Source organism: Cetorhinus maximus, chromosome 25 (genome assembly GCF_964194155.1).
Source record: "Cetorhinus maximus chromosome 25, sCetMax3.hap1.1, whole genome shotgun sequence".
Classification (NCBI taxonomy): Eukaryota; Metazoa; Chordata; class Chondrichthyes; order Lamniformes; family Cetorhinidae; genus Cetorhinus; species Cetorhinus maximus.
Window position 1 is genome coordinate 9,533,509 of NC_135903.1, and position 23,332 is coordinate 9,556,840.

Sequence of the window (23,332 nt, forward strand, 5' to 3'; positions counted from 1 at the left end):
ATATTGAATCCAAATTTCACCATCTGCCATGGTGGGATTCGAACCCAGGTCCCCAGAGCATTACCTTGGGTCTCTGGAATACTAGTCCAGTGACAATACCACTATGCCACCACCAAGCAAAGTTTATGAAACTTTCCAGTTCAAGGTGAGAACAGGAAATAGCACCGATTCAGTCAGCAATATACCAAAAAAAGAGGTAAGGGAGTGGGCCTTAATAGGACGGAGCAAGGAATGTTCCGCAAAGGCACAAAAAGGCAGACAAAGCTAGGATCCATCTGGGTAGCCAAAGCAATACCTTTTGTTTGGAGTAAGTGAACAGAGTTAAAGGAGAAGTTGTTCAACATGAGAACAAACTCACCCAGGTAGCAGGGAATGGTTGGGCCTCCGTTCAAGGAACAAACAGAGAGCCACAGACCATCATGGTGGGAGATAAAGGTGTAGAGAGATTGGACATCCTTCCATTCATCATAAGATCAGAAGTGGTGATGTTCACTGGTGATTGCACAATGTTCAATTTGTGACTCCTCAGACACTGAAGCAGTCAATGTCCAAATGCAGCAAGACCTGGACAATATCCAGGCTTGGGTTGACAAGTGACAATTAACATTCATGCCACACAAGTGCCAGTCAATGACCATCTCCAACAAGAAAGAATCTAACCATCATCCCTTGATATTCAAAGGCATTACTATCGCTGAATCTCCCTCTATCAACATCGTGGGGGTTGCCATTGGCCAGAAACTGAACTGGACTAGTCATATAAAATACTGTGGCTACAAGAGCAGGTCAGAGGCTAGGAATCCTGCAGTGAGTAACTCACCTCCTGACTCCCCAAAGCCTGTCCACTATCTACAAGGCACAAGTCAGGAGTGTGATGGAATACTCTCCAATTGCCTGGATGAATGCAGCTCCCACAACACTCAAGAAGCTTGTCACCATCCAGGACAAAGCAGCCCACTTGATTGGCACCCCATCAACAAACATTCACTCCTTGCACCACTGACAAACAGTGGCAGCAGTGTGTACCATCTACAAGATGCACTGCAGAAACTCACCAACACTCCTTAGGCAGCACCTTCAAACCAACGACCGCTACCATCTAGAAGGACAAAGGGTAAATTGGAACACCACCACCTGCAAGTTCCCCTCAAAGCCACTCACCATACTGACTTGGAACTTTATCACCATTCCTTCACTGTCACTGGGTCAAAATCCTGGGACTCCCTCCCTAACAGCACCATAGGTGTACCTACATCACATGGACTGCAACGGTTCAAAAAGACAGCTCACCACCATCTTCTCAAGGGCAGTTAGGAATGGGCAATAAATGCTCGCCTAGCCAGCAGCGCCCACATCCCGTAAATGAATAAAAAAAGATATGGAGGTAACATGTACACAAACAGATGAATGTAGTTCCAACACTTACAAGCAATATCCTTAAACCACTGCAGCTAGAGGCTGCATGTGTAATATAAATGCTATTACCCAATGAGAGGCTCCAGTATATGCTGAACATTCTTTGACAATTCAAGGAGATGTCCAAGGAGCCCCAGAGTCAATGGGATTAAAAAATATGTATACAGAATACACTCAAATGCTTTTTTGCAAAAAAAAAAATTAAATGTAAAATATGGGCCAGAATTTCACACTGCCCCGCTGGCGGATTTTTAGACCGTGGGTGGGGGGAGGAAGAAATTGAAATTGAAGGAACGGGATTCCCTCTGGGTTCCCGCCCATGGTTCCCACCCACCCTGACCTCATGGTGATATTATGCTGAGCTGGGCAAGGCCTTAGGCGGGAAGCATGCCCTTTGTCCAGTTGAGACACTTAAGTGGCCAATTGATGGTCACTTAAGGGCCATTTCCCACCCAGCATCAATTTTTAGGCTGGTGGGAGGATTTACCTGGTGTGAGATGAGCCCGAAAAAGAATGGGCCTAGATCTCGGGCACCTCCATCAGAAGCCCCCTTCTGACTGCGAGTGCCCCCCCACCTTAGGTCCAGTGGCCACTGGGCCTCCCTCCCCCCGGCCTTTCCCCCCACACCCTGATCACCCCTTTTACACCACCCCCACCCCCGCCAGGCCTTCCCTAACCTCCCTGCCTAGGGGCCCCTTAAACATACCTTGTCCTGCGTTCCCAGGACTTAGGCTCAGGCATGTTGGTGCACTTCCTCTTCAGTCTACTATTGCAACTCTTGTTGCTGCAGGGACTGGAGAGCTGCCAGCCAATCAGGTTGACTGGCAGACCTCTAAGGCGTGACTTCCACCGGAGTGAGGGGCGGAAGTCCCGCCTGTAGCCACTTAACACTCATTCAAGCGTGAAATGGCGACAGAGCACTCTGAGTCAGCGGGGGACTCTTCAGATGGCGTGAAGGGAGACCCTGCCATCCGAAAAATTCAGGCCATAACATTTCTTAAAATTTTCATCTGTGCCCAGTTAATACTTGGATTTTAACAGACCCAGACACCTCTCTAATGAACTTTAAGAATAATTTTTACCATATGGGGATATTGGCTAGACAGACCATTAGAACTTCAAAGACTTGAGAAATGAAGTCATCTTTTGACATTATCTACATCCATCCACAGTTAATAACATGTACAGAATCTCTGGTATATAAGCACACAATTTTAATACCTTCAAAACCAACATAATATACCTGCACCTATTTAAAAGAGCTTAAAAAAGCCAGATTTACACTTTAAAGCAGTACATAAACATATGTACAAGATCTCTACAGACATGATTCACTATGGAACTTTGATTATTTATTCAGGATATACAACTTTGCTTGTTTTGCAGACAACTTTGATCTGAACATTTGGCATTTTATTCCTCTGCATTTAGCTGCCACATCAGATGTTTCTACTGTAAGAAAAAAAGTTCAAAGCTCTAAACAGGGCTAGTACAAAGTTTCATAGATTACAAGCACGGTGGATCAACTATTTATCATTACATGAAGTGGCGCAAGTGGCGTAGCAAGTTGATGTCGTCAACATATGGTGGCAAGTAAGAGCAAAGGTTTCAGTCCCCAACACGTAATTTCCTAGCCTTGGGCTTATTACTAGGATGGGAGGGGGCAGCAAGGTACTAAGCCAAACAAGTCAGCATGGGATGATGGTTAAAAAGTGTTACTCCCTTGCCACTTTTGTACACCTCACAGAAGCCAGTTCTAATCAGCAGAATTTGGAGCAGGTGACCCACCTAGCCTCTTGGCCACAGGTGCTGAGTGGAGTAAAATCTTAATGGGAAGAGTCCTCAAAAGACAAAAACATTCACAATTACAGGAAATTCAAGGATCCAAATGGTTACTTATCTAGGGCAAACAGATGCACTCTTCACAAGAAATGCTGACACAAGTTAAAAAGTGCGAGGCATTGGAAAACACTTGAAACAAGTCATATCATTCAGAATATAATCAAGACTAATGAAGAATATACTGACTTGCAGTTCATGCATTTGTCATTATTCAATTTTTGAGTAAGGTAGGTCTCATTTACATCATAAGAGTTTGCTTTCTACCTTCTGACTCAGGCAAATGATATTTAACCCCATAATACCTGGTTAAATTTACTTAGCACATCCATGTACATTAATTAGATACAAGATGAAAGGAAAAATGATTTTCACAAATATGATTTTCAGAGAAAAGAAAATACTCACACAAACCATCAACAAAATTGCCACAATATTTATAAACCCAAAACCCTTTCTTCTAAATAAAACATATTACAAAGCAAATAATGATAATTTTTAGTGCTTTAGGTCAATTGCAAAGTTTCAAAACATACTGATCATTAATCCCAAATGAACTACTTCTGTTACATTTGGCTAAACATTCTTCAAGGTTAAAAAACAATGCAGACAGTATATTTCTTTGAGGTCTTCACTTTAATCAGTGAAAACTCTCGTAAACCCATTGCAGAATTTCTAGTTTGTTATTCATATTGCAGCAATTTGAAGTAACTGTACTTGTGAACTAATATTTCAAGGAAAAAGCAATTAAAGAATGTCGATTCCTGTCACAAAACACGTGGTTTTGTTTTCTGCTCTTTTAACTCTGAATACAGAGGAGGAACAAGAAAAGGCTTGAACTCTGATCTAGTGCATATTACAAAGCAGCATTGTTCCAAGAGAAAGGCACTGGTGATTTTAAATAACTTGACATGGCTGCGCTTGCTCCCACTCATAACCAGAAAACATCACTACCATACCAATACTTACTGAAACCATTAAAACAGAACAAAACATTAAACAGCAACAGATCGTAAAACAAGAACATAAATGCCAAAAAGCAAAAATTTAAAGCAAGACAAGGCTCGGTCATCAAAATCTATGAGGATGGCGACATTTATTTAATGCCATGTCAGAGCCTTAAATCAATTTGCCCTTAGTTTTCCTGCTCATGTTCTACCTCAAAGGCCTTGTGTTCCTATATGTTAATCCTCTTAGTCACAAATGCATTATAATTAAAAGGAAATACTGTAGCCTCAATTTAGACTATGCAGACGCCTGTCTCTATGTTCTCTACTTCATACTTACTTGTGCCTCCACATAGGGTGGAATTCCAACGAGACAGAAAGCCACGCCATTCATCTGTGAGATGGTGTGCCTCCGAGTTTTCAGAATGTAGTAAAAAGCCACACAAATCTATATCCCAGCTCAGCTCTTAACTTGCAGTTAGTAGCCTCCCCCCTCCCCAGGCTAAAGCCGCCTATCTGCTCTGCGGAAGAGCATGCATTGGTCTTCTAATTATCATCCTGTCCACAGCCAAAGGGGAAAGCAGAATCAACTTCCAGTACTCTGCACCAGGGAATCTGTCAGAGCATTACAGTAGACGCAGAAAAACATTCAATACATTAAGCAAGTAAAACAAATTTGTAGAGTAGCATATTACTACTTTTGTCCCTTTTAGGCTTCTCTTATTTACAGAAAACAGTGATGTTTGCTGGATCTCGTCTCTTTTTTCTAAATCAGATCGAAAACATTACAGCTGTGATTTAAACAACAGTCCAGAGTGGGAAGAGGGGGAGGCTCCCTGCCAGTAAACATTCCAACTGACAGGGGAAGCATGTGACGGAAACGCTAGAACAGCACATGGACTAGAGACTGCACCCAAATCCTGTCTGCACAGTACAAAAGAGAGTGCAGGCAACCTAATAGAAAATAAATACATTGAAATCATGTCACCTCAAAAGGTTCATATTCAAACCTGGAGTATAAAACCTCTGAATCTGCCTCTGATGAAAGTATATGACTGGAAGTAACAGAAAACTTGGAGAGAGAAACAAAACTTGCTAAAAATTGCCTTTTACTATAGAAACACAAAGCTATTAATGATCTTTATTGAGATGATTTCAACAAACGTTTGCGTTATACGTCGGAAACAACGGGCTGCACTTTACCAACCTAGTCACTGTCCTGACACTGGAGTCATTTGAGGGTCAAGCAGCCGCATGGGCAGGTGGCAGGACTCCACCAGGAATCTTTCGATCTGTGGCCAGTTAGAGTCTGGCTGTCAGGGGAGCCAACCAATAACAGGTGCCTGACCGGAGAGTGCTGTCAGATAGTTTACTGGCGCCATATTTTAAAGACCAGTCTCCAAACAAGCTGCACATAGAGGATGGAGGAAGGGGTGCAGCAGGAGTGAGCCTGTGGAGAAATGACAAGAGTGAGAGAAAGGTGCCATGTTTCAGCGATGTCTCTCGAAAAGCTCCAGCAACAGTGAGCAAGCAGAGAGAGGTTCTGTTCCCAGTAAACAGGAGGAGAAGGCTAGTAAGCCTGATGAAGGCAGCATGGTTAGAGGTGTCCAAGGAAGTTAGCAGCTGTGGGGTAGTTGCACCAACATGGGTCCAGTGCCAGAAGCGATTCAATGACCTTGCAGTCTGGCAAGGTGAGTGGCATGCATGATGGCAAAATGGCAGCCATGCTTGTCTTATATGACATCACTGAAATGTGAAGCAAGGTGGTCGAACCAGGCAAAGGGAATGACCAAGGACCACCATACACAATGAACCACAGAGCGGCCTCACATCGGAGAACCATGGTCAGTCAGAGGCGCTCATTGCTGTGACAAGGGTGAATGGCCCCTTGCAGCTGGCCTCCAGGTGGTGGGATGATGGACATTTAAAGTAGCACAGTCTGAAGAGCACTGCTGGGCCATGAGACAAATGTGACAATCTGTATTTCTGTCATTGTAGGAGAAGCACACTCAATGCTAAGGAGGGGAAATGCACGGGAGGTGGTGTTCCATTCACCCTTGTAGTCACATAGATGGAGGAGCACACGATGGAGATTGGATGGGTTGCAACAGGCCAGCCTGTCAGAAAGGGAAGTACGGGGTTGAGAGCAAGGAAATGGTCACGGGCACCAAACCTTCTGTCTGACGAGTATTATCATTGGTGCCTTTGTGGCCTTGACCACAGGAAGCTCAACATCAAAGACAGAAAGGGGGATTGGGGTGGCTGCTGAAGTCAACAGCATTCCTGCCTCTCAAGCAGGGCTAGTGGTGGATGCAGTGCCAACAATAGCATCTGAACTATGAAAGAGGAGCCACCACCTGAGGAGACAGTGTTGCATCAGTACAGCCGGACCTCCACTAGCATAGATTCTGAAGTCAGTGGGCACTGACATGCTTTAAGAGTGGATGGCACCAGCTGGTCAGCACACTGCAGATGCACAGGAGTAGGTGGCAGAGACAACAATAGCTTCTGCCAGCCCCATTGGAGTATTGAGGAAAGTCCTAGCAATGGTCAGCTTCCAGCAGTTGCCAGGTCTTGGGAGTCATTATTGAAGTAGGAGACACTGGAGCAGCAGCGTAAACATGCGGACATCTGTCAGAGTTCCCAGAGGCTGTTTGCTCCCATGTGTGTGTGATGGAGGAGTCTGTCAATGACCATGAGTGACATATGAGTGAATTACCACAGAGAGTGGCAACATGAAGAGCCACATTGCAGCAGACCAAACGGATGCAGGAAATGTCTGGCAGCCACCACAGTATAGCCTCATACATCAGCAGTGTTGAACACTGGCCCAGAGACACATGGGCCCATTTCCAGATAAGCTGGAGCATGCAGGTGGGGCTCGAAAAGTGGATGTCTGAAGGTTACTGGGGCTTTTCTCAAGGCATGCTGAGGGCAGAGCCTCAGCCCCTTTGAGGGTGACAAGAACATTGCATGAAGCCCCAAGGACAGTGGCGACCCCTGAAGATGGCACAATCTGTGCCCAACCCTTCTAGGACTCAGTCACACAGAGGGGCTGTCCACTGCTGGCACCTTAAGCACCAGAGCATCAAGACCAACAGCCTGCTGCCACATCAGCTCTAGGTACCAGGAGAGCATAACATAGGAGCACCTGGAAGCTTTTACATGAAAGGATGTAGTAGCTGTCACTGGGTGAAATTTATTTCCTGAATGCCTCCATGTCAGATGAGGTAGTCTTTGTACAGATCAATAGCCATGGTCATTGGCACCTGCAGACATATAAGCAAATGGCCACTGGGTCTCGATGAGCATCCCCCTCATCCTCCATGAAGGAGGCAACGGCGCACACAATGTAGTCGCCGTTTCCAATGCAGCTCCTCTCTGATTCATCAGCTTGTATTGAACACAGTAGTCCACTATGATGCCGGAGACTTCTGATGGGGTGTGTGGTGCTCTCTCAGATTTAAGCATCGGAACCACATTTTCAGAAGCCCAATTGCTTGTTTGATGGTGGCCCTTCTAGTTACATGGCAACGGTTGAACATTTCCCCTGCCCCTGTATTGGGGTTCCACACAGGTGTAAGCAGCCATGTCTTTAATGGATTTGTCTTGACATCCAGGATTCTCCACAAAGAGGTTCAAATGGACTGAAGAGTTCAGGCACCTCGAAATATCTCAGGTTGTACGAGTCATATCAGCTTCCTGGGAGCTTCAGACATAGCTGGAGGAACCTTCCTATTAACAAATTACCCTTGGCTGCTCCAGAGAGCCTTGATAGCCAAGTGTAGACAGTCCTGTTCCTGAGGGAATCCTGATCCCAAGTACAATCTCCCTCTCAGCCTGACTGGCCCGATCAGTAAGAAACCTTGATACATTCCCCTGCCCTCTGGCACAAGGCATCCTTCACCTGCTTGATGCAGCAATAGGCTGCTGACTGAGAGATCCCACAATTGTCTCCAGACAATATCTAAAATGGTCACGCACTGCCACAGGCAATGGGTGGCTACCACATCCCAGTGACCTCAACTCCTCCAGTATTTCACATAGGTCAGCAACCACCAGTCTTGACAAATGCAGTCTTAGGAGGCACAGTGCTTCAAAATCTTCATAAAGCTAGGCTTTTAACTGTGGACCCTCTGAGCAGGGTAACACCTTCTTTGAACATTAGACTGTCTTATAGCCCCTATGTCCCCTCTCATCCAATCACAGAATCATGCCATTATTCACCTCTGCCCACTGGCTGCACCATTCCATGTGGCTGATGTAGCATCTTTCTTCCACTCTTGTCCTCATTGTAGGTGTCAAAATTGAGTGCAGAGCACCCATTTAACTTTGGAGTCCTCACTGCACAATGGCTCTCCCCTTCGCATTGCCTGCACTTGCTCTAGGAGACCGAAGAAACACCCTTCTACTAACAGTTCTCACCTGTGGCCTTACACTCTACAAACCCGCTAAAGGTCACAGCCTTCAATTCTTTGCCACCTGCCTGTTTGTAATGACAGCAGAATCAACGGCTATTAATTTTAGTCAACACTGCTGGTCAGCCCTCAACTCCCTCGAGAGGGCAAGCTGCTAACACTCTGCACCCGGTACACCCCATGGAAAATGGTAAAACCTGTGTATAATCATGGTGGTCAACTGGCTGTTTACACAATCTCAAACGGCTGCCTGCCACTGGCTTGCACGGTATCAATCCCACTGATCAACCTCCCCAGGGCCAGGGAAATTTGGCCGGCAGCAGAAAGATGTCAGGGATCCGCTCCAACATGTTCCTCCACCATTTTACTGCCCTCGACCTCCAAGCACCTGCTATAAGCCTATTATCATCGGGCTGGTAAAATTCCAAAGTTAACATAAACAGAACTATCTTTTTTTCAAATGGGCTCTGAGCGAAAGAACAATGCACATGTAATACTTCAGTTCTAACTTCATTGGTACTAAACTGGGTCTCAGTGGTCTATTACAAAACTTCACAGGGTGAAATTCAATGCCATTCCCTTAAGTGAGTTTGAAGGTAGAGGGCCATATAAATCAGGTGGTGGGTGAGATGGGTGCCTCTGCCCAATTAAATCTGGGGCAGGAAGGCTCATCAATGGCCTTCCAGGCCTGCTGCCAATTGAGGCCCTTAAGTGGTAAATTAACACCACTCAAGAGTCTCATCCCACCATTGGTGTGCTTCAACCAGCCGCAGGCGGGGGTCGCTCTCGGGAAGCCCGACCCTGTTGAGTTTGCTTGCAGGCTCCCCACTCTCCTGGATGCATTGCTGGCTGCTACCACGGTCGTGCTACCTGCAATGGATAGCTGCCAGCTTCCAACTGGCCAGCAGCAAACAGGAGCGGGATTTTCACCCTGGGGTCCTTGATCCTGAGGAAGGCCTGCCGCTGGCCACTTAAGTACCTGAGAAACACGATATGGCAGACTTTCCTCAAGGGAGGCAGTGCAGGGCTCTCTCCGCTCTCCAGCCAGATGGCGAAAATCCCACTGCCTGCATTAAATGCCGCCCCCACAATAAGACTTGTTTTCTTGGAGTGAGTCACTCTTTTGCTTAAGAACATACCAACGTAGGGTAGTTCACAGATTTTATTCTGTATTTTCAAAGCTTTGAATGAAATATAAAACAATATTTGTAATAAACATATGTCAAAACATTTACTTAAACTTTATTTAATTCCATCCACTGTTAGTAATAGCAAAGTGTAGAATGCTAAGTTTTTTCTCTCGCATAATCCATTGGACTTCAGTCAGCTTACGTAAATGCATTTCAAATGCCAACATAAAGCTACATTACTTAAAGCACCTAACAGCACATTTGCAATAAAGGTCCAAAATATACAGAACTCTAGGGAACAGCATACTGAATAAAAATAGGTCAAACTCTTCTGGTATCACACGATGACATCAGCTCAGTTCCATCTGCCCTAAGCATCACATTCCACAATCTAGATATATAAATCTATTTTTAATAGCTAAATCTGAATATACCAAGCCCCAAGTACAGTAAATATCTATCACAATATCTATTCAGTACACAAAACAATCATTTTCTATTTACACCTATTCATTTTTGGTTTCAGGATACATTTGATGTAAGTTCCTGATTTTGCTCTGCTGCATTACTCACTGGGTGTTCCCTCAAGTTGCTGCACATAGATTTTGAATCATATCTCACATTGCTCTTAAAGTAAACGACCCATAAGTACCAAATTCAAATAAGGTTTAAAAATGCTATTTAAACCTTTCAATTGTAGTAAACTACAAAGATCGAGTTCTACCACTTTAAAGAAAAATTGATTCAATTAAAATCAGTATTATCTCCACCTGCTTGATACAAACACACAAATATTTGGAAGTGACAGGAAAAGTTGATAAATCTGTCAACGAAAAGCATACATGTACCTTGGCTTCATAAATAGAGGCATGGATTACAAATATAGTGAAGTTATGGTAAACCTTTATAAATCACTGTCAGCCTCGGATACATTATCTCAATCTGTGCACCACATTTGAGGAAGGATATCAAGGCCTTTGAAAAGTTGCAAAGGAGAGTTAGCAGAATGGTACATAGGGATGACGGACTTCAGTTATGTGGAAAGAGAAAATAAGCTGGGATTGTTCTCCCTAGAATGGAGAAGAACAAGAAGGCATCTAAAAAGGGTGTACAAAATTATGTGGATTGGACAGTCAATAGGGAGAAACTTTTTCCACTGGTAGGAGGGTGGTTACCAAAGGACAAAAACTTAAGGTCATTGTCAAAAAATATTCAAGAGGAAAATGAGAAGAAGTTTTTTATGCATCCAGTTGTTATGATTTATAATGTACAACCTGAAAGTATAGTAGAAATATATTCAATAGTAATTTTCAAAAAGAGAATTGGATAAATATTGAAAAGGTCTTTCAAAAGAGCCAGCCCAGGCACGATGGGCCCAACAACCTGTTGTGCTGAATGACTCTATGGTTGTAATGTCATAAACCGTGAATTTAAAACAACAGCCTATGCATGATTATTTTTGTTATCGCAGAGCCATGAGCAACATTGTAGATCATCCTGGACCACAAAGGTTGCACACCCCAACCCCAGGCTTCTTTACTCCATTATCAACCACATCCCTAAAATCCCATTTTTAGCCTCACTTCCAAGGGACTCAGTAAAATTGAGACCATCCATTCAGTTGTTCTGCTGCTTCTTCCCCCATCCCACTGAGCCAAATCCAGCCCCAGACTCCCCGCTTCCCTATAGCCCTGAACTTGTTCCTCTCATTTCCATTTCTCACACTGAGCTTATCTCATCGTTGAGATTACTGATCATTCAATTTCCTTACTGGTCCCCTTACAAGATAATACTGCAAATCACAGGCCAGAATTTTAGTTGTTTGAGCAGGCGCACGCCCAACCCGACAGAGCATGAAATCACATGAGATGTCAGGGGCGTGTCCCAACGTCATCGTGCACTCACATGATATTTCGCTCAGCAGACACGGCACTCAGAAGCACGCCCACCGACAATTAAGTGGGCAATTAACCCCATTAAGGAGTCAACTGAAAGCGATTTTACATGGCCCGTCCACTTTTATGGTTGGCGAACAGACCAGTGTGGCAGGCTTCACGTTTTTGCTACAACCTCGATCCAAGGTGGGATGAAATGTCCGGGGTGAAATATAATAAAAGGAGATGTCTGGTGACTGAGGTTTTTTGAGTTCTACTGTCAGGTGCTTGAATGTGCTGCATAAACAGTTCGCTGCTTTTTTTTTCTTATTATTTAATTTGTACAGGTCTGGTGCTCCCTGATGCAGCTCCACTGTAGCTGTCTGCCTTCAGGGAGCTCACTAGAAATGCCACTCACACCCTCACTATTCTCGGTGCCCATCCTCTTCCTGCCACCCCCTGACAGCGCCGAACTTTTCTCAGGGCACATTTCACACTGGCTGCCCATTAATTGGCCAGCCAGCATGAAATTGTGGTTGGGGGCCGATTGTGGCAGGAAGCACATTTCGCGTTCGCTTCCAGGCCCACCAATTGTGTGCGCACGACGAGCCAGGCCATTGATTCAGGCCATTGATTCTCATCAGATATCGTCTCCCTTCCTTCCTTTCAAAACTGCCATTTTTACCATCCTCTTTCTCCTTTACCCTAAAGCCCTCTGGCCTTGCAACCTGACTTACAATCTCCCTTTCCTCCCCAAATAAATTTTGCCCAACTGCTTTGGACAGGACAGAGCAGAACAGAACAGAGAGAGAAACTGCATAATCTATATTGCATACATAGTAAAATGCATGTCCTGAACAAATAAAATTTGATTTATGAAATAGTGTTACATAATCATTTTCCTTTCAATTTAGTTCAATCACGACATTCACATTTTGAAATCGGGATAAAACGTGACATTTTAGCTACTGCCAATGATGCAGTTTGACTCTAAACAGAGCTGGCGGAGAAGTCCCCCAGGTCAAACCATGGTCTCCTGCAATTTCAAACTCATTATATAATGTACTTAATCAAATGCTGATCTTTGTACAGTGGTGGCAACAAATTTTAAAAATAATTAATATTTTCTTGTAGTTTTGATATTTTTGCTAGTTTTGCTTAATTAAGAGAATGTGTATTAATCCTTTGAATTAATTTCTCTGAATGCACTGTATGGACTAAGCAGGGTAGTGGTTAAAACAATATACCTACCTTAATTTTAGCTTCTAAAACCAACCCAACACCCATGTGCCATAATTTAATACAGTAAAACAGTGTGCACTGAAATATGGATGAATCATGTTGAAAACCTGAATGTTACACTCTAACTAAATCATTGCAAATGATGTTGGTTTAACTGATTCTCCGATTTGTCCGTTTCAAAAAGAAAAAAACAAAAATTATGTTTAATGCAGTATTTTGTTGTAAGTTCTAATAATTGCTAACTTTTTGAACATTAATTTTGATTATGATACTAAACAGGTGCTACTGGGATTCCAACATCCCAGAAAGAATTAACAGTTCATGTTCCAGTCAGAGCATTTCTTAAGCTTTATGAATCATACATTAGAATTAATGTGACAGCTAGCTCTCAACTGGGCATCAAATTGTCAAAAGACTCAATCCCAACAAACCGACTCAAACTCCAGTCTACTCAAAATGAAGTAATGATCAATATTACTAGCACAACACAATAGCTTTAAACCCAATACTAACATAGTTTGATATTGTTCAGGGTGAAATGGTGGCATAGTGGTAATATCACTGGATTGGTAATCCAGAGGCCCAGACTAATGCCCAGGGGGCATGGGTTCAAATCCAATGATGGCAGGTGGTGGAATTTAAATTCAATTAATAAAGCTGGAACATAAAACTAGTCTCAGCAATGCTGACCATGAAACAACTATTGACGGTCCTAAAAACCTATGTCTTATAGAGAAGGAAAGCTGCCATAGAAACATAGAAAAAAAAATGCTCATTTGAGTCTGCTCCGCCATTCAATATGATCATGGCTGATCCTCTATCTCAATGCCATACTCCCACTCTCTCCCCATACCCCTTGATGCCTTTAGAGTCAAGAAATATATTGATTTCCTTCTTAAATATACACAGCCCTGTGGTAGAAAATTCCATAGGTTCACCACCCTCTGAGTGAAGAGGTTTCTCCTCATCTCAGTCCTAAATGGCCTACCCCGTATCCTTGTGACCCCTTGTTCTTGATCCTCCCCAGCCAGAGGAAACTTCATCCCTGCATCTATCCTTATCTGGTCTTACCAGACCCACAGTAATGCAGTTGTCTCTTAACTGCCCTCTGAAATGGCCTAGCAAGTTACTCAGTTCAAGGGCAATTAGGGCTGAGCAACAAATGCTAACCTTCCCAGCGACACCCATATCCCATGAAAGAATGAAGAAAAAAATGTTGTATTCTTCTCTATAGTTCAAGTAAGATTCCATTAAATTGCAAAATAGCAAATGTAACTCTTTTATTCAAAAAGGGAGCAGAAAGCAGGAAACCTCAGGTCAGTTAGCTTAAGATCTGTCATAGAGAAAATTATTAAAGACATTATAGCAGGGCACTTTGCTTGATCACCTTTAATATATCTGAGCCAACATGGCTTTGAGACAGGGAAATCATGTTTAACCAATTTATTGAAGTTCTTTGAAGAAGAAACATATGCTGTTGATAAAAGAAGAACCGGTGGATGTACTGTACTTAGATTTCCAGAAGGCATTTGATAAGGCGTCACATCAAAGGTTATTGCGAAAAATAAAAGCTCATGGTGTAGGGGGTAACATATTGGCATAGATAGAAGGTTGGCTAGCTAACAAGAAACAGAGAGTAGGCAAAAATGGGTCATTTTCTGGCTGGCAAGATGCAACGAGTGGTGTGCCACAGGGATCAGTGCTGGGACCCCAACTTTTTACAATTTATTTTAAATGACTTGAAGGGACCAAAGGTATGGTTGCTAAATTTGCTGATGATACAAAGATAGGCAGGAAAGTAAGTTGTGAAGAGGACATAAGGAGGCTACAAAGGGATATAGATAGGTTAAGTGAGTGGGCAAAGATCTGACAAATGGAGTATAATGTGGGAAAATGTGAAATTGCCCGTTTTGAAAGGAAAAATAAAAAGGAAGTATTATGAGCACAGCCAGTTTTAACTGCTGTGGAAACTAAATCCCATAGGGAAACTTGGCTTACAGGCCACAACGATTTTTTTTATATTCTGATAACGAGAAGACAACATACCAATCTCAGCAGTAAGAGGTCCAGTAAACTTTTGGGTTTTTAAAAATTAAACGTAAAAGTTTTATTAAGAAAAGAAAACTTAAGCACACAAGATGACAGTTATGCAATTACGACTAGTCTTACAAAACATTCCTCAAAACTCTCTACTTGGTCAAACCCACAAGTAAACACTTTCCAGGCAGCACTCCCTTATAGATATTTAAATAGGAAATCCAGTAATATTGCACAAGGCAAACTGTGTAGCTTTAATAAAGGTGTACCACATCACCTTTATCCTTTTCCACTTTATGGTGGAATTCACTTCAGAATAAAACTGCTTGCTGCAGCCCAAGACTTCTCAACAGCTCCAGCTATCTCAAACCATCTAAAGCTTAACCACTCAACAGCTATTGCCAGTAACTCTAATATACCTTTTTTCTCTTTCATCTTCGCTTCATTGTTCTCACGCGTCACTTTGAAACTCAAGCCCTTCCAACAATAAAATCTTTCATGTTTCCATCTTGTCTTTACTTTTGGGTCAATAAAATATCATATCCCCACTAACTGTTTACCTACAAACTCTTGCAAGTTGCAAACATTTTTATTGGTACCTCTAACTCCCCTTTGATATTCAAACAACGTCCCAACCTATCTAAAAATTTAAATGTTAGATCTAACCTATTTACTTGTGCCTCAACTTAACACCTTTATCCTTTTCATGTTTCCAAACCCCAGACAACCTCACTCCTTTCAACTCTGCCCAACTTAATTAAAAACACATACATACACAGCCTTATTTACAGAATAACACAATATACCGCAAAATATTATTTTCAAATAACATCCATTCTCACAGAAGCATATTATCTAAATGGTGAGAGATTACAGAGCTCCGAGATGCAGAGGGATCTGGGTGCATGAATCGCAAAATGTTAGCATGCGGGTGCAGCAAGTAATAAGGAAAGCTAATAGTATGATATTGTTTATTGCAGGGGACTTGAATACAACATAGGAAGGTTATGCTTCAGTTATACAGGGCATTGGTGAGACCATATCTGGAGTACCATTACAGCATTGGACTCCTTATTTAAGGAAGGATGTAAAATGCGTTGGAAGCAGTTCAGAGAAGGTTTACTACACTAATACCTGGAATGGAAGGACTGTCTTATGAGGAAAGGTTAGACAGGCTAGGTTTGTATCTGCTGGAGCTTAGAACAGTAAGAGGTGATCTGACTGAAACATACAAGATCCTGAGGTGTCTTGACAGGGTGGATGTGGAAAGGATGTTTCCACTTTTGGGAGAATCTAGAACTAGGGGTCACCGTTTAAAGTGATGGAGCTGCCCATTTAAGACAGATGAGGAGAAATTTTTTCTCTGAGGGTCATGAGGCTTTGGAACTCTGCTTCCACTGGTGGAGCAGGCTCGAGCGGCCGAGTGGCCTATTCCAACTCCTAATTCATATGGTCGTATGTCTTACTGCAATTGTATGGAGCCTTAGTGAGACCAGATCTGGAGTAGTGCGTGCAGTTTTGATCTTCTTCAAGGAAAAATATACTTGCCATTGAGGGAGTGCAACGAAGGTTCACTGAATTAATTACTGGGATGGAGGGACTGTCCTATGAGGAAAGATTAAATATATTGGGCCTCTATTCTCTGGAGTTTAGAAGAATGAGAGGTGATCTCATTCAAACATACAAAACTCTTACAGGGCTCAACAGAGTAGATGCAGGATGGATGTTTCCCTTGGCTGGGGGGATCTAGAACCAAGGGACATAGTCTCAGGATAAGGGGCAGGCTATTTAAGACTGAGATAGAAGAGTTTCTTCACTCAGGGGGTGGTGAATCATTGGAATTCTCTGCCCCAGAGGGCTGTGGAGACTCAGTTGTTGAGTATGTTCAAGACTGAGATTGATAGATTTCTGCATATTATAAACATCAAGGGATACAGGGACAGTGCAGGAAATGGTATTGAAGTAGAAAATCAGCAATGATCTCATTATATGGCAGAGCAGGCTTGAAGGGCTGAATGGCTACTCCTGCTCCTACTTCTTATGTTCTTAAAAAATATTTTCTATCAAGCAAGGCACAATATAGAAGTATACAAAAGAATGATATAGTGGTCTGTGGTGTGTGAATTTCCTAATTCACAGAGGTTACTCATTAGAGAAAGATTTTAAAGTATTTATTTTTCTATACTTTACTTCAATCCGACAGGATTCATGGCCAGACTAGCAGACTGAAATCTCTGCTCACCTTCACCTAACACTTCATATTCTCTTAATTTATCTCTCAGAGTAGGAAGAAAATAGACGAAAATGACAAGAGAAAGCATAAAATGGATGCTGATTTGCTAATTTAATATACATTATAGTTACTGCATGTCAAAAATCAACAAACACAACCAGGATTTACAGAGCATCCATGATAATCAGTGATTTGAATGTAATAATTAAATACTACTGAACTGTTCCAATAATTATAAAGAAAGAATTTGGAAAGTTAATCTTGCCATCTATGTTACTGCCACCTTTCAGACAGTCTGAGAGAGAGTCGAATACTTCAATGTCTTTTGTATCCTACACAACAAAGCAACCCTACAATGCATCCATGCCTTTGTTATCTCTGAACTTGACTATTCCAATACACACCTGGCTGACTTAACATCTTCCATGTACCACAAACTTGAGGTTATCCAAAACTCTGTTGTCGCTGCCTTAACTCACACTAAGGGCAGCATTTAATGGAGGCGACAGGATGCTCACCTGTCGACTGGACAGCCAACAATAGCTCCACCTCACCTCTTTTCAGGGAGGCCCAAATAAGTACCAATTGGGCACTTAACTTGGCAGTGGCAGACTTTCCCCAGGATCAAGGACTCCAGGAGTGAAATTCCATCCCCTCACCGAGAGCTGTCAGCCAATCAGAGACCACCAGCTAGCTTTTCCACCTTCCCGATGGCATGTCCCTCAATCAGGTGCTGAGTGCCCTTGAACGAGGGACACCCACCTTGGAAGCCTTCAAACAACCCTGACAGGGTTAACTTTTGGGGCTTCCCATACGGCAAGTCCCCTGCCTGCTGTTGGGTGGATACCAGCATGCAGTCAAGAAACAGGCCGAAGGATGTCAGAACAGATGAAAGCAGCAAGGTTTAAGCCTCAACTACAGCAACTTTGAAGACACAGAATATACAGCAAAGAAGCTGTTGGTGCAACAGGGTGCCACTACAAGTTAATGGAACGTCAACTTTGGAAGAACTGCGATACATGGAGATTTTAAAAATTTAAATTTAAAAAAATAGATGCAACAGTCAGTTGTTAATTTTAATTACAGCCTACTTCATGATTATCTAAGTAAATTAGAAAAAAAAGCTGATCTTGTCAGACCAAACTAGTCTTTTAAATCAACCATAGAAGCGTAGTTCTACACACCACCATAAGTCCATTTCCACATGTTTCCCCATGCCAATGTTATTTTCCTCAAAACTGCCAGTTACCCCCCAGAGCAGCCATTTCCTTATGGAGTTACTCAGGAAGTTTGAAATGTCAACAAACCCACCAATTAAACTTTAGATTTCAAATGTTGGAAATAGGTACATCAAGATTTAGTCATGGAAAATGTACTGTCCTGTCTCGACTCTAATCTTCCTGCTTCAGATGAAAATGTAGCTTTTATCACAATGTAGCTTAATTTTTGGAAATCAGTATCACAAAATGAAATTAAAAACAGATTTTGAATATTGCTGAAAAAAGAGATATGTCTAAGCTTTTCGTCTTGAACTCATCAGGACACTTCGCAAGAATACCAATATAAGAGAAAAACAATAAGTCTAATATTGCATCAGAGTTAAATTCACAATCATAATGAAACTTGCGTCCATGATTTTAGGTATGTTAACCTTATATAGAACTTTGTTAGATCATACTTCAAGTACTGTTGTGCAGAGTTCTGGTCTCCATATTACATAAAGGATATAGAGGCACTCGAAAAGATGTAAAATGATAAGGATGATACTGGTACAGAAGAGTTATAATGATCAAAAGTGAGATAATGAACAAGCCAAGGCTATATTGTCTAAAAAAAAAGAGTAACCCAATAGAAAATGATGAAGGGGTTGATAGGGTAGAAAAGAGAGAAAATGTTTTCACTTGTGGGAGATTCAAAAACGACCTAATGTTAGGAACTAGAGTTTGTTTAGGTAAGTTATATTTGTATTTGTGGGTGTTATAAATGAGGTATAACTTTACGTTAATTTGTATTTCTGCATTTGTGTGTTAAGAAAGGGAGTACTTGAGTTTTAGTTTCACCTTAAAAGATGAAAGGGGAGTTGAAACAAACACAAGGTAGAAAAAAAACTGTGCTGTTGCCTAGCAACAGGGGTCCAGAGAGAGAGGCTCCACACAGACACAAAGAAACTGAAAGCAGTTGGAGTTCAGTTGGTCATTCTGCTATAAAGGTGAAGGGAGCAGTGTATGTCTCTCGCTCACATACTGGCAGATTGCTGAGGAGAATAAGTCTAAGAATCTTAGATTAGTTGCTCTAAAGTTAAAATAACAGTGAATGTCAAGTGAATTCTGGATCTCGAGGGAGATACCAAGTTGTCAGCAGTCTACTGGGAGAGGGAACTGCAGGAGAGAGGTCCTAAAGGAAAAAGAGGAAGGCCCAAGAAGCCCTTAAAGCTAAGTCAAAGGACAAGGACAAGAATCTGGTAAAGTTCCTGTTAAGTGAAGATAAGAGTGAGGAGCAGAGAAAGGCTGCAAGCTTAAAGGGAGAAAGCTGCAAGATACAGACCTGAAGCAAATAGGCTTGTGAGAGGCCTGAAGATCCAAGGAGACAGCCAAAGTTCTGTAATTCTATTATAGGCATGTGAAGTAGTGGTGCTTTGTTGGCACGGATGAGCATTTAAGAGTGTATGTATGGAAGGCAAAGCCTGAATGCACACGGCGTACAAGGGGGGAGGAACAGCGGAAGGAGTGTTCGGAACACTGTAGGTGGACCCTTGTGTAAGGCGCCTGAGAGAAAGCATCGTTTTGGAGAAGATTCCAAGGCAGCTTCTTGGAGAGTGGAGATTGGAAACCCTTGTGTGAAAGACTGAGTTCAGTGAAACCAGTTAGCTCACAGTGTGACAAGCGTCTGGTGGGAGTTGATGAGAGATCCATAGCATCTGTGTGGGGGTGGCATCAGTCACTTGGTTTCAGAGTGTGGTGTGCCTGACCACAGGTCACCTATTGGTTTACATGGTCTGTGTACTTACTGTGAACATTGGAGTATAAGATAACTTTTGTAACTTGCGTTATCCTTACAAATTTGTATATATTTGTGAAGGTACAGTTGTGGGTGAAGGAGTATTGTAATATAGCTCATCTTCTCTTGTTTAATAAATGTTTTATTCTTCTGTTATAAGTTTATCAGCTGACTCCTGTGACTCGGTGCAGTAGCCGCCCTCCACATTTCTAAACAAAAAGTAAAAGTTAGGATTTATCAAGCTGGGATTTGGCTTGTCCAGTAGTTACATCAGCTGGGATCATAACACTAAACTGACATAAACTCTTTTATCCCACTTTGAAGGACAGGATACAGAAGGTGATCTGGCAGGAGCAGCCTAAGTAATGATCAGAAATGGGAGGAGGATATTGTGGCCAATGGGTTGGACGATGTAAAGGCAGAGCCTGGGGGTCTTGGGGAATGAGCCCAATCAGTGCAAGAGGGTGGCCTCAAAATATGGCAGCAATTGAACTGGTGACTCAGGGATTTTGTTGCGAGACATGGGGTTTGGTAATGGGGTGGAATAGTGATTGTGGGATTAGGAGCAGTGAGGAATAGTGGCAATGAGGACTGGGACACTAGAGTCTGGGAACAGTAGTGGAAAAGGATGCTGAAGTGTGGCAGCATTGTAAAGATGCATGGTAGGAGTAGTCTCAGGCGTGTTGAGATTTAAGTATATAGACTTGATGGAAGACATTTCTGATGCTTGGGAGCTATCTAAAAAAAAGAGCACAGGAAAGCTCTGGAAGTACTGAGAAGAGTCATATTATTGAGGAGAGTTAGAAGAAATGGAAGTGAATCATATTTGACAGAGGGTAACGGATATTGCAAAGTGATAGGAAGTTGAGGATAAGCGAGAAGTATGAAGGGTGGCTAGTAAACACTTGGGTAATAAGCTTGGAGTCACGAAGAGTGGCAATGTGGGCAGTAATTAATTGTGGACAGTGGGGATCGGACAATTGGGGAGGTTTGAAATGACTGAGCTGCTGGGCGGGAGCATGTAAGAAAGAAAAGGGAACAGGCAAGGCTGTTAGCCAGCTAGGTACTGGGACTTTTTACAAGGGCAAAGAGAGTGGAACTTGGTGAGTGGGGGGGAAGGGGGTTGGTGGTGGTGGTGGGAAAGAACAACAGGAGCTGAACTTGGAGGAAAAGCAACACAATAGACAGACTTTGCGGGGTTTTTGACAGCGGACTGTCATTACTTGTTCATTGTTCCACCACAGGCTGCGCTCTCCCCCTTCCCCCAATCCCCAGGACCGGTAATCAGTGAAATCAGTTGATTTAGCAAGAACTTCATTTTAACACTCTCGAATTACTGTTAGGAACTCCATAAAAAGATACACCTTGTTCAACAAGGTGTATCTGGCTTTTTAAACAGCAACACTGCTGAACAACCAATCTGTCCGTGTAAAACTAATTTTATATTTCTAGATTGTTGTTAAATGTCTCCATAATAATTAACTATTAGATTTTTTTCTAAACTACTTTTTAACTAATTTTAAATTGAAAATTTTTCATGATACTTCACAGCTTCTTTCTTAACCTCATGCTTTTACATCCCAATCTCTATTTTGCTCTCTAAAAATATTTAAAGATTTGATTATTAGTATTTTTCAGCTCCTGGTTGGCTGAAAGAACTCTTTAATATGACTGGCTACTTGATAACATTACTGCAGCTTGACACTGGGTATCTCCATTAAAGAACATTACAATCAACTGCATGTTGAGAGTTAAAGTTCTCACCACAGAAATCACCAGATCACTGTGGGTCTTTTTTTCGAGGTCAGCATTGAGCATTGTTAATTCGCCACTGACCGCAAACTTCAGGCTAATACAAATGGCATTGCCATCGGGGCAGTAGGCCAAGAAAGAGAAGCCTGGCGTATGGAATGTACCTGGTTGAGCTTCTGATGGAGTTGGCACTGCAGACCTGCAGATGTGTGTTACTGCATTGAGCCAATTAGGATTCAGTAGATGGGACGATCAAGCTTTGGAGTGAGTCACATGATAGGAATGATCCAGAGATAGGGAGCAGGGGAAAATGGCTTATAAGCACACAGAAAAGCACAACAGGCAGGCATGATGGGAACTAATACAACTGGAAGGTGTTAGTTTGAGATATTTGTGTGACAAAAAGGAGACAGACAGAGAGGGAGGGAGGCACAGAGCTATATACAAAAATGGAATTCCCAATTACCTGCTTGGGGGTTAAAATGAACATTACTGCTTGTTAATTGAAACTTGTTTTCCTATCATCACAGGGTCCACAAAGCAGCTAAATGCAAACTGAAATTGATCATGCCAGTGTTTCCCTGAAACTACTGAATCAGGTCACTGGAGTTAATTCCAATCAGCTGATTAAATGTATATATTGAAGCTGTCTGTGCATGCTTGTCAGAACTTCAAGGGTGTATTACACGTACTTCAGATTAGTGTTTCTTATAAATAAGGGTATTGGAGGGCTGTCCAAAACTACAAAGATGGGCTCGCTCTTTAGGTGAGTTCAGAGTCTGGGTTTACAATGTTACCTGTCAAATTTCATCCAGTGCTATGATCATATTACCATACAAGAAGTGATTAGTCCAAAGATAGATGTATTTGTCCTTTGCTGTTTCATCTGCTTTTTTTAATCATAAAAATAATGTGACTGATCAGTTTTTAGTTAAACCTTTCTCCATTTCCATTTTCCTGAGTCTTCATACAAAATATACCACTCCCAACTCAAAGGATGAGCTACCCAAAAATTTGCTATTATCCTTCTGTGGTTAATCACTAGAAGTATTTTCTCTCCAATTCTCCCTTCCCCTCTGAACAATAGTGACAGCCTCAAAAGCTCTGTCCTGCAGATGGGATAATAAGCAAATAAATTGGCCTCCAGGTGGTAATTGGCCTGGATTGAGCATAACAGGCCTGCTCTACTCAATTCTTCAGCGGCTGTTACCGATATGTAAATTTAAATATTACATAAAGCATTCTTCTGGAACTAGGAGGAGCAGAAGTGCTTCCCCAACTCTGCAATCCACATGACCAGCCCCTCCACTTGTCATTTGTGGAGCTCACTAATTTCCACCCTAATGGATACTTTTGACTCATTTGAAGTTAAAATTAAAAGACATTTTGGATACAACTCCAGCCATATCAGGCTTACCTGTACACAAACATTCCCTCTATTGGCATT

General features: G+C 42.3%; 1 protein-coding gene across 3 annotated transcripts in view; it reads right to left on the reverse strand.

The window, feature by feature from the left end:
* The window catches only part of arhgap23a (Rho GTPase activating protein 23a), a 501,306-nt gene that overhangs the window by 340,339 nt on the left and 137,635 nt on the right, over positions 1-23,332 (reverse strand). Inside the window, exon 1 of one of the 3 annotated variants that reach the window (XM_078529390.1) lies at positions 4,543-4,724. The exons of the other annotated variants lie outside the window; for them this stretch is intronic. Coding sequence (XP_078385516.1) covers positions 4,543-4,596 — 54 coding nt within the window. The 5' untranslated portion in view covers positions 4,597-4,724. Of the gene's footprint in view, positions 1-4,542; positions 4,725-23,332 lie in introns of those variants that run through there. 3 annotated transcript variants of the gene reach the window in all.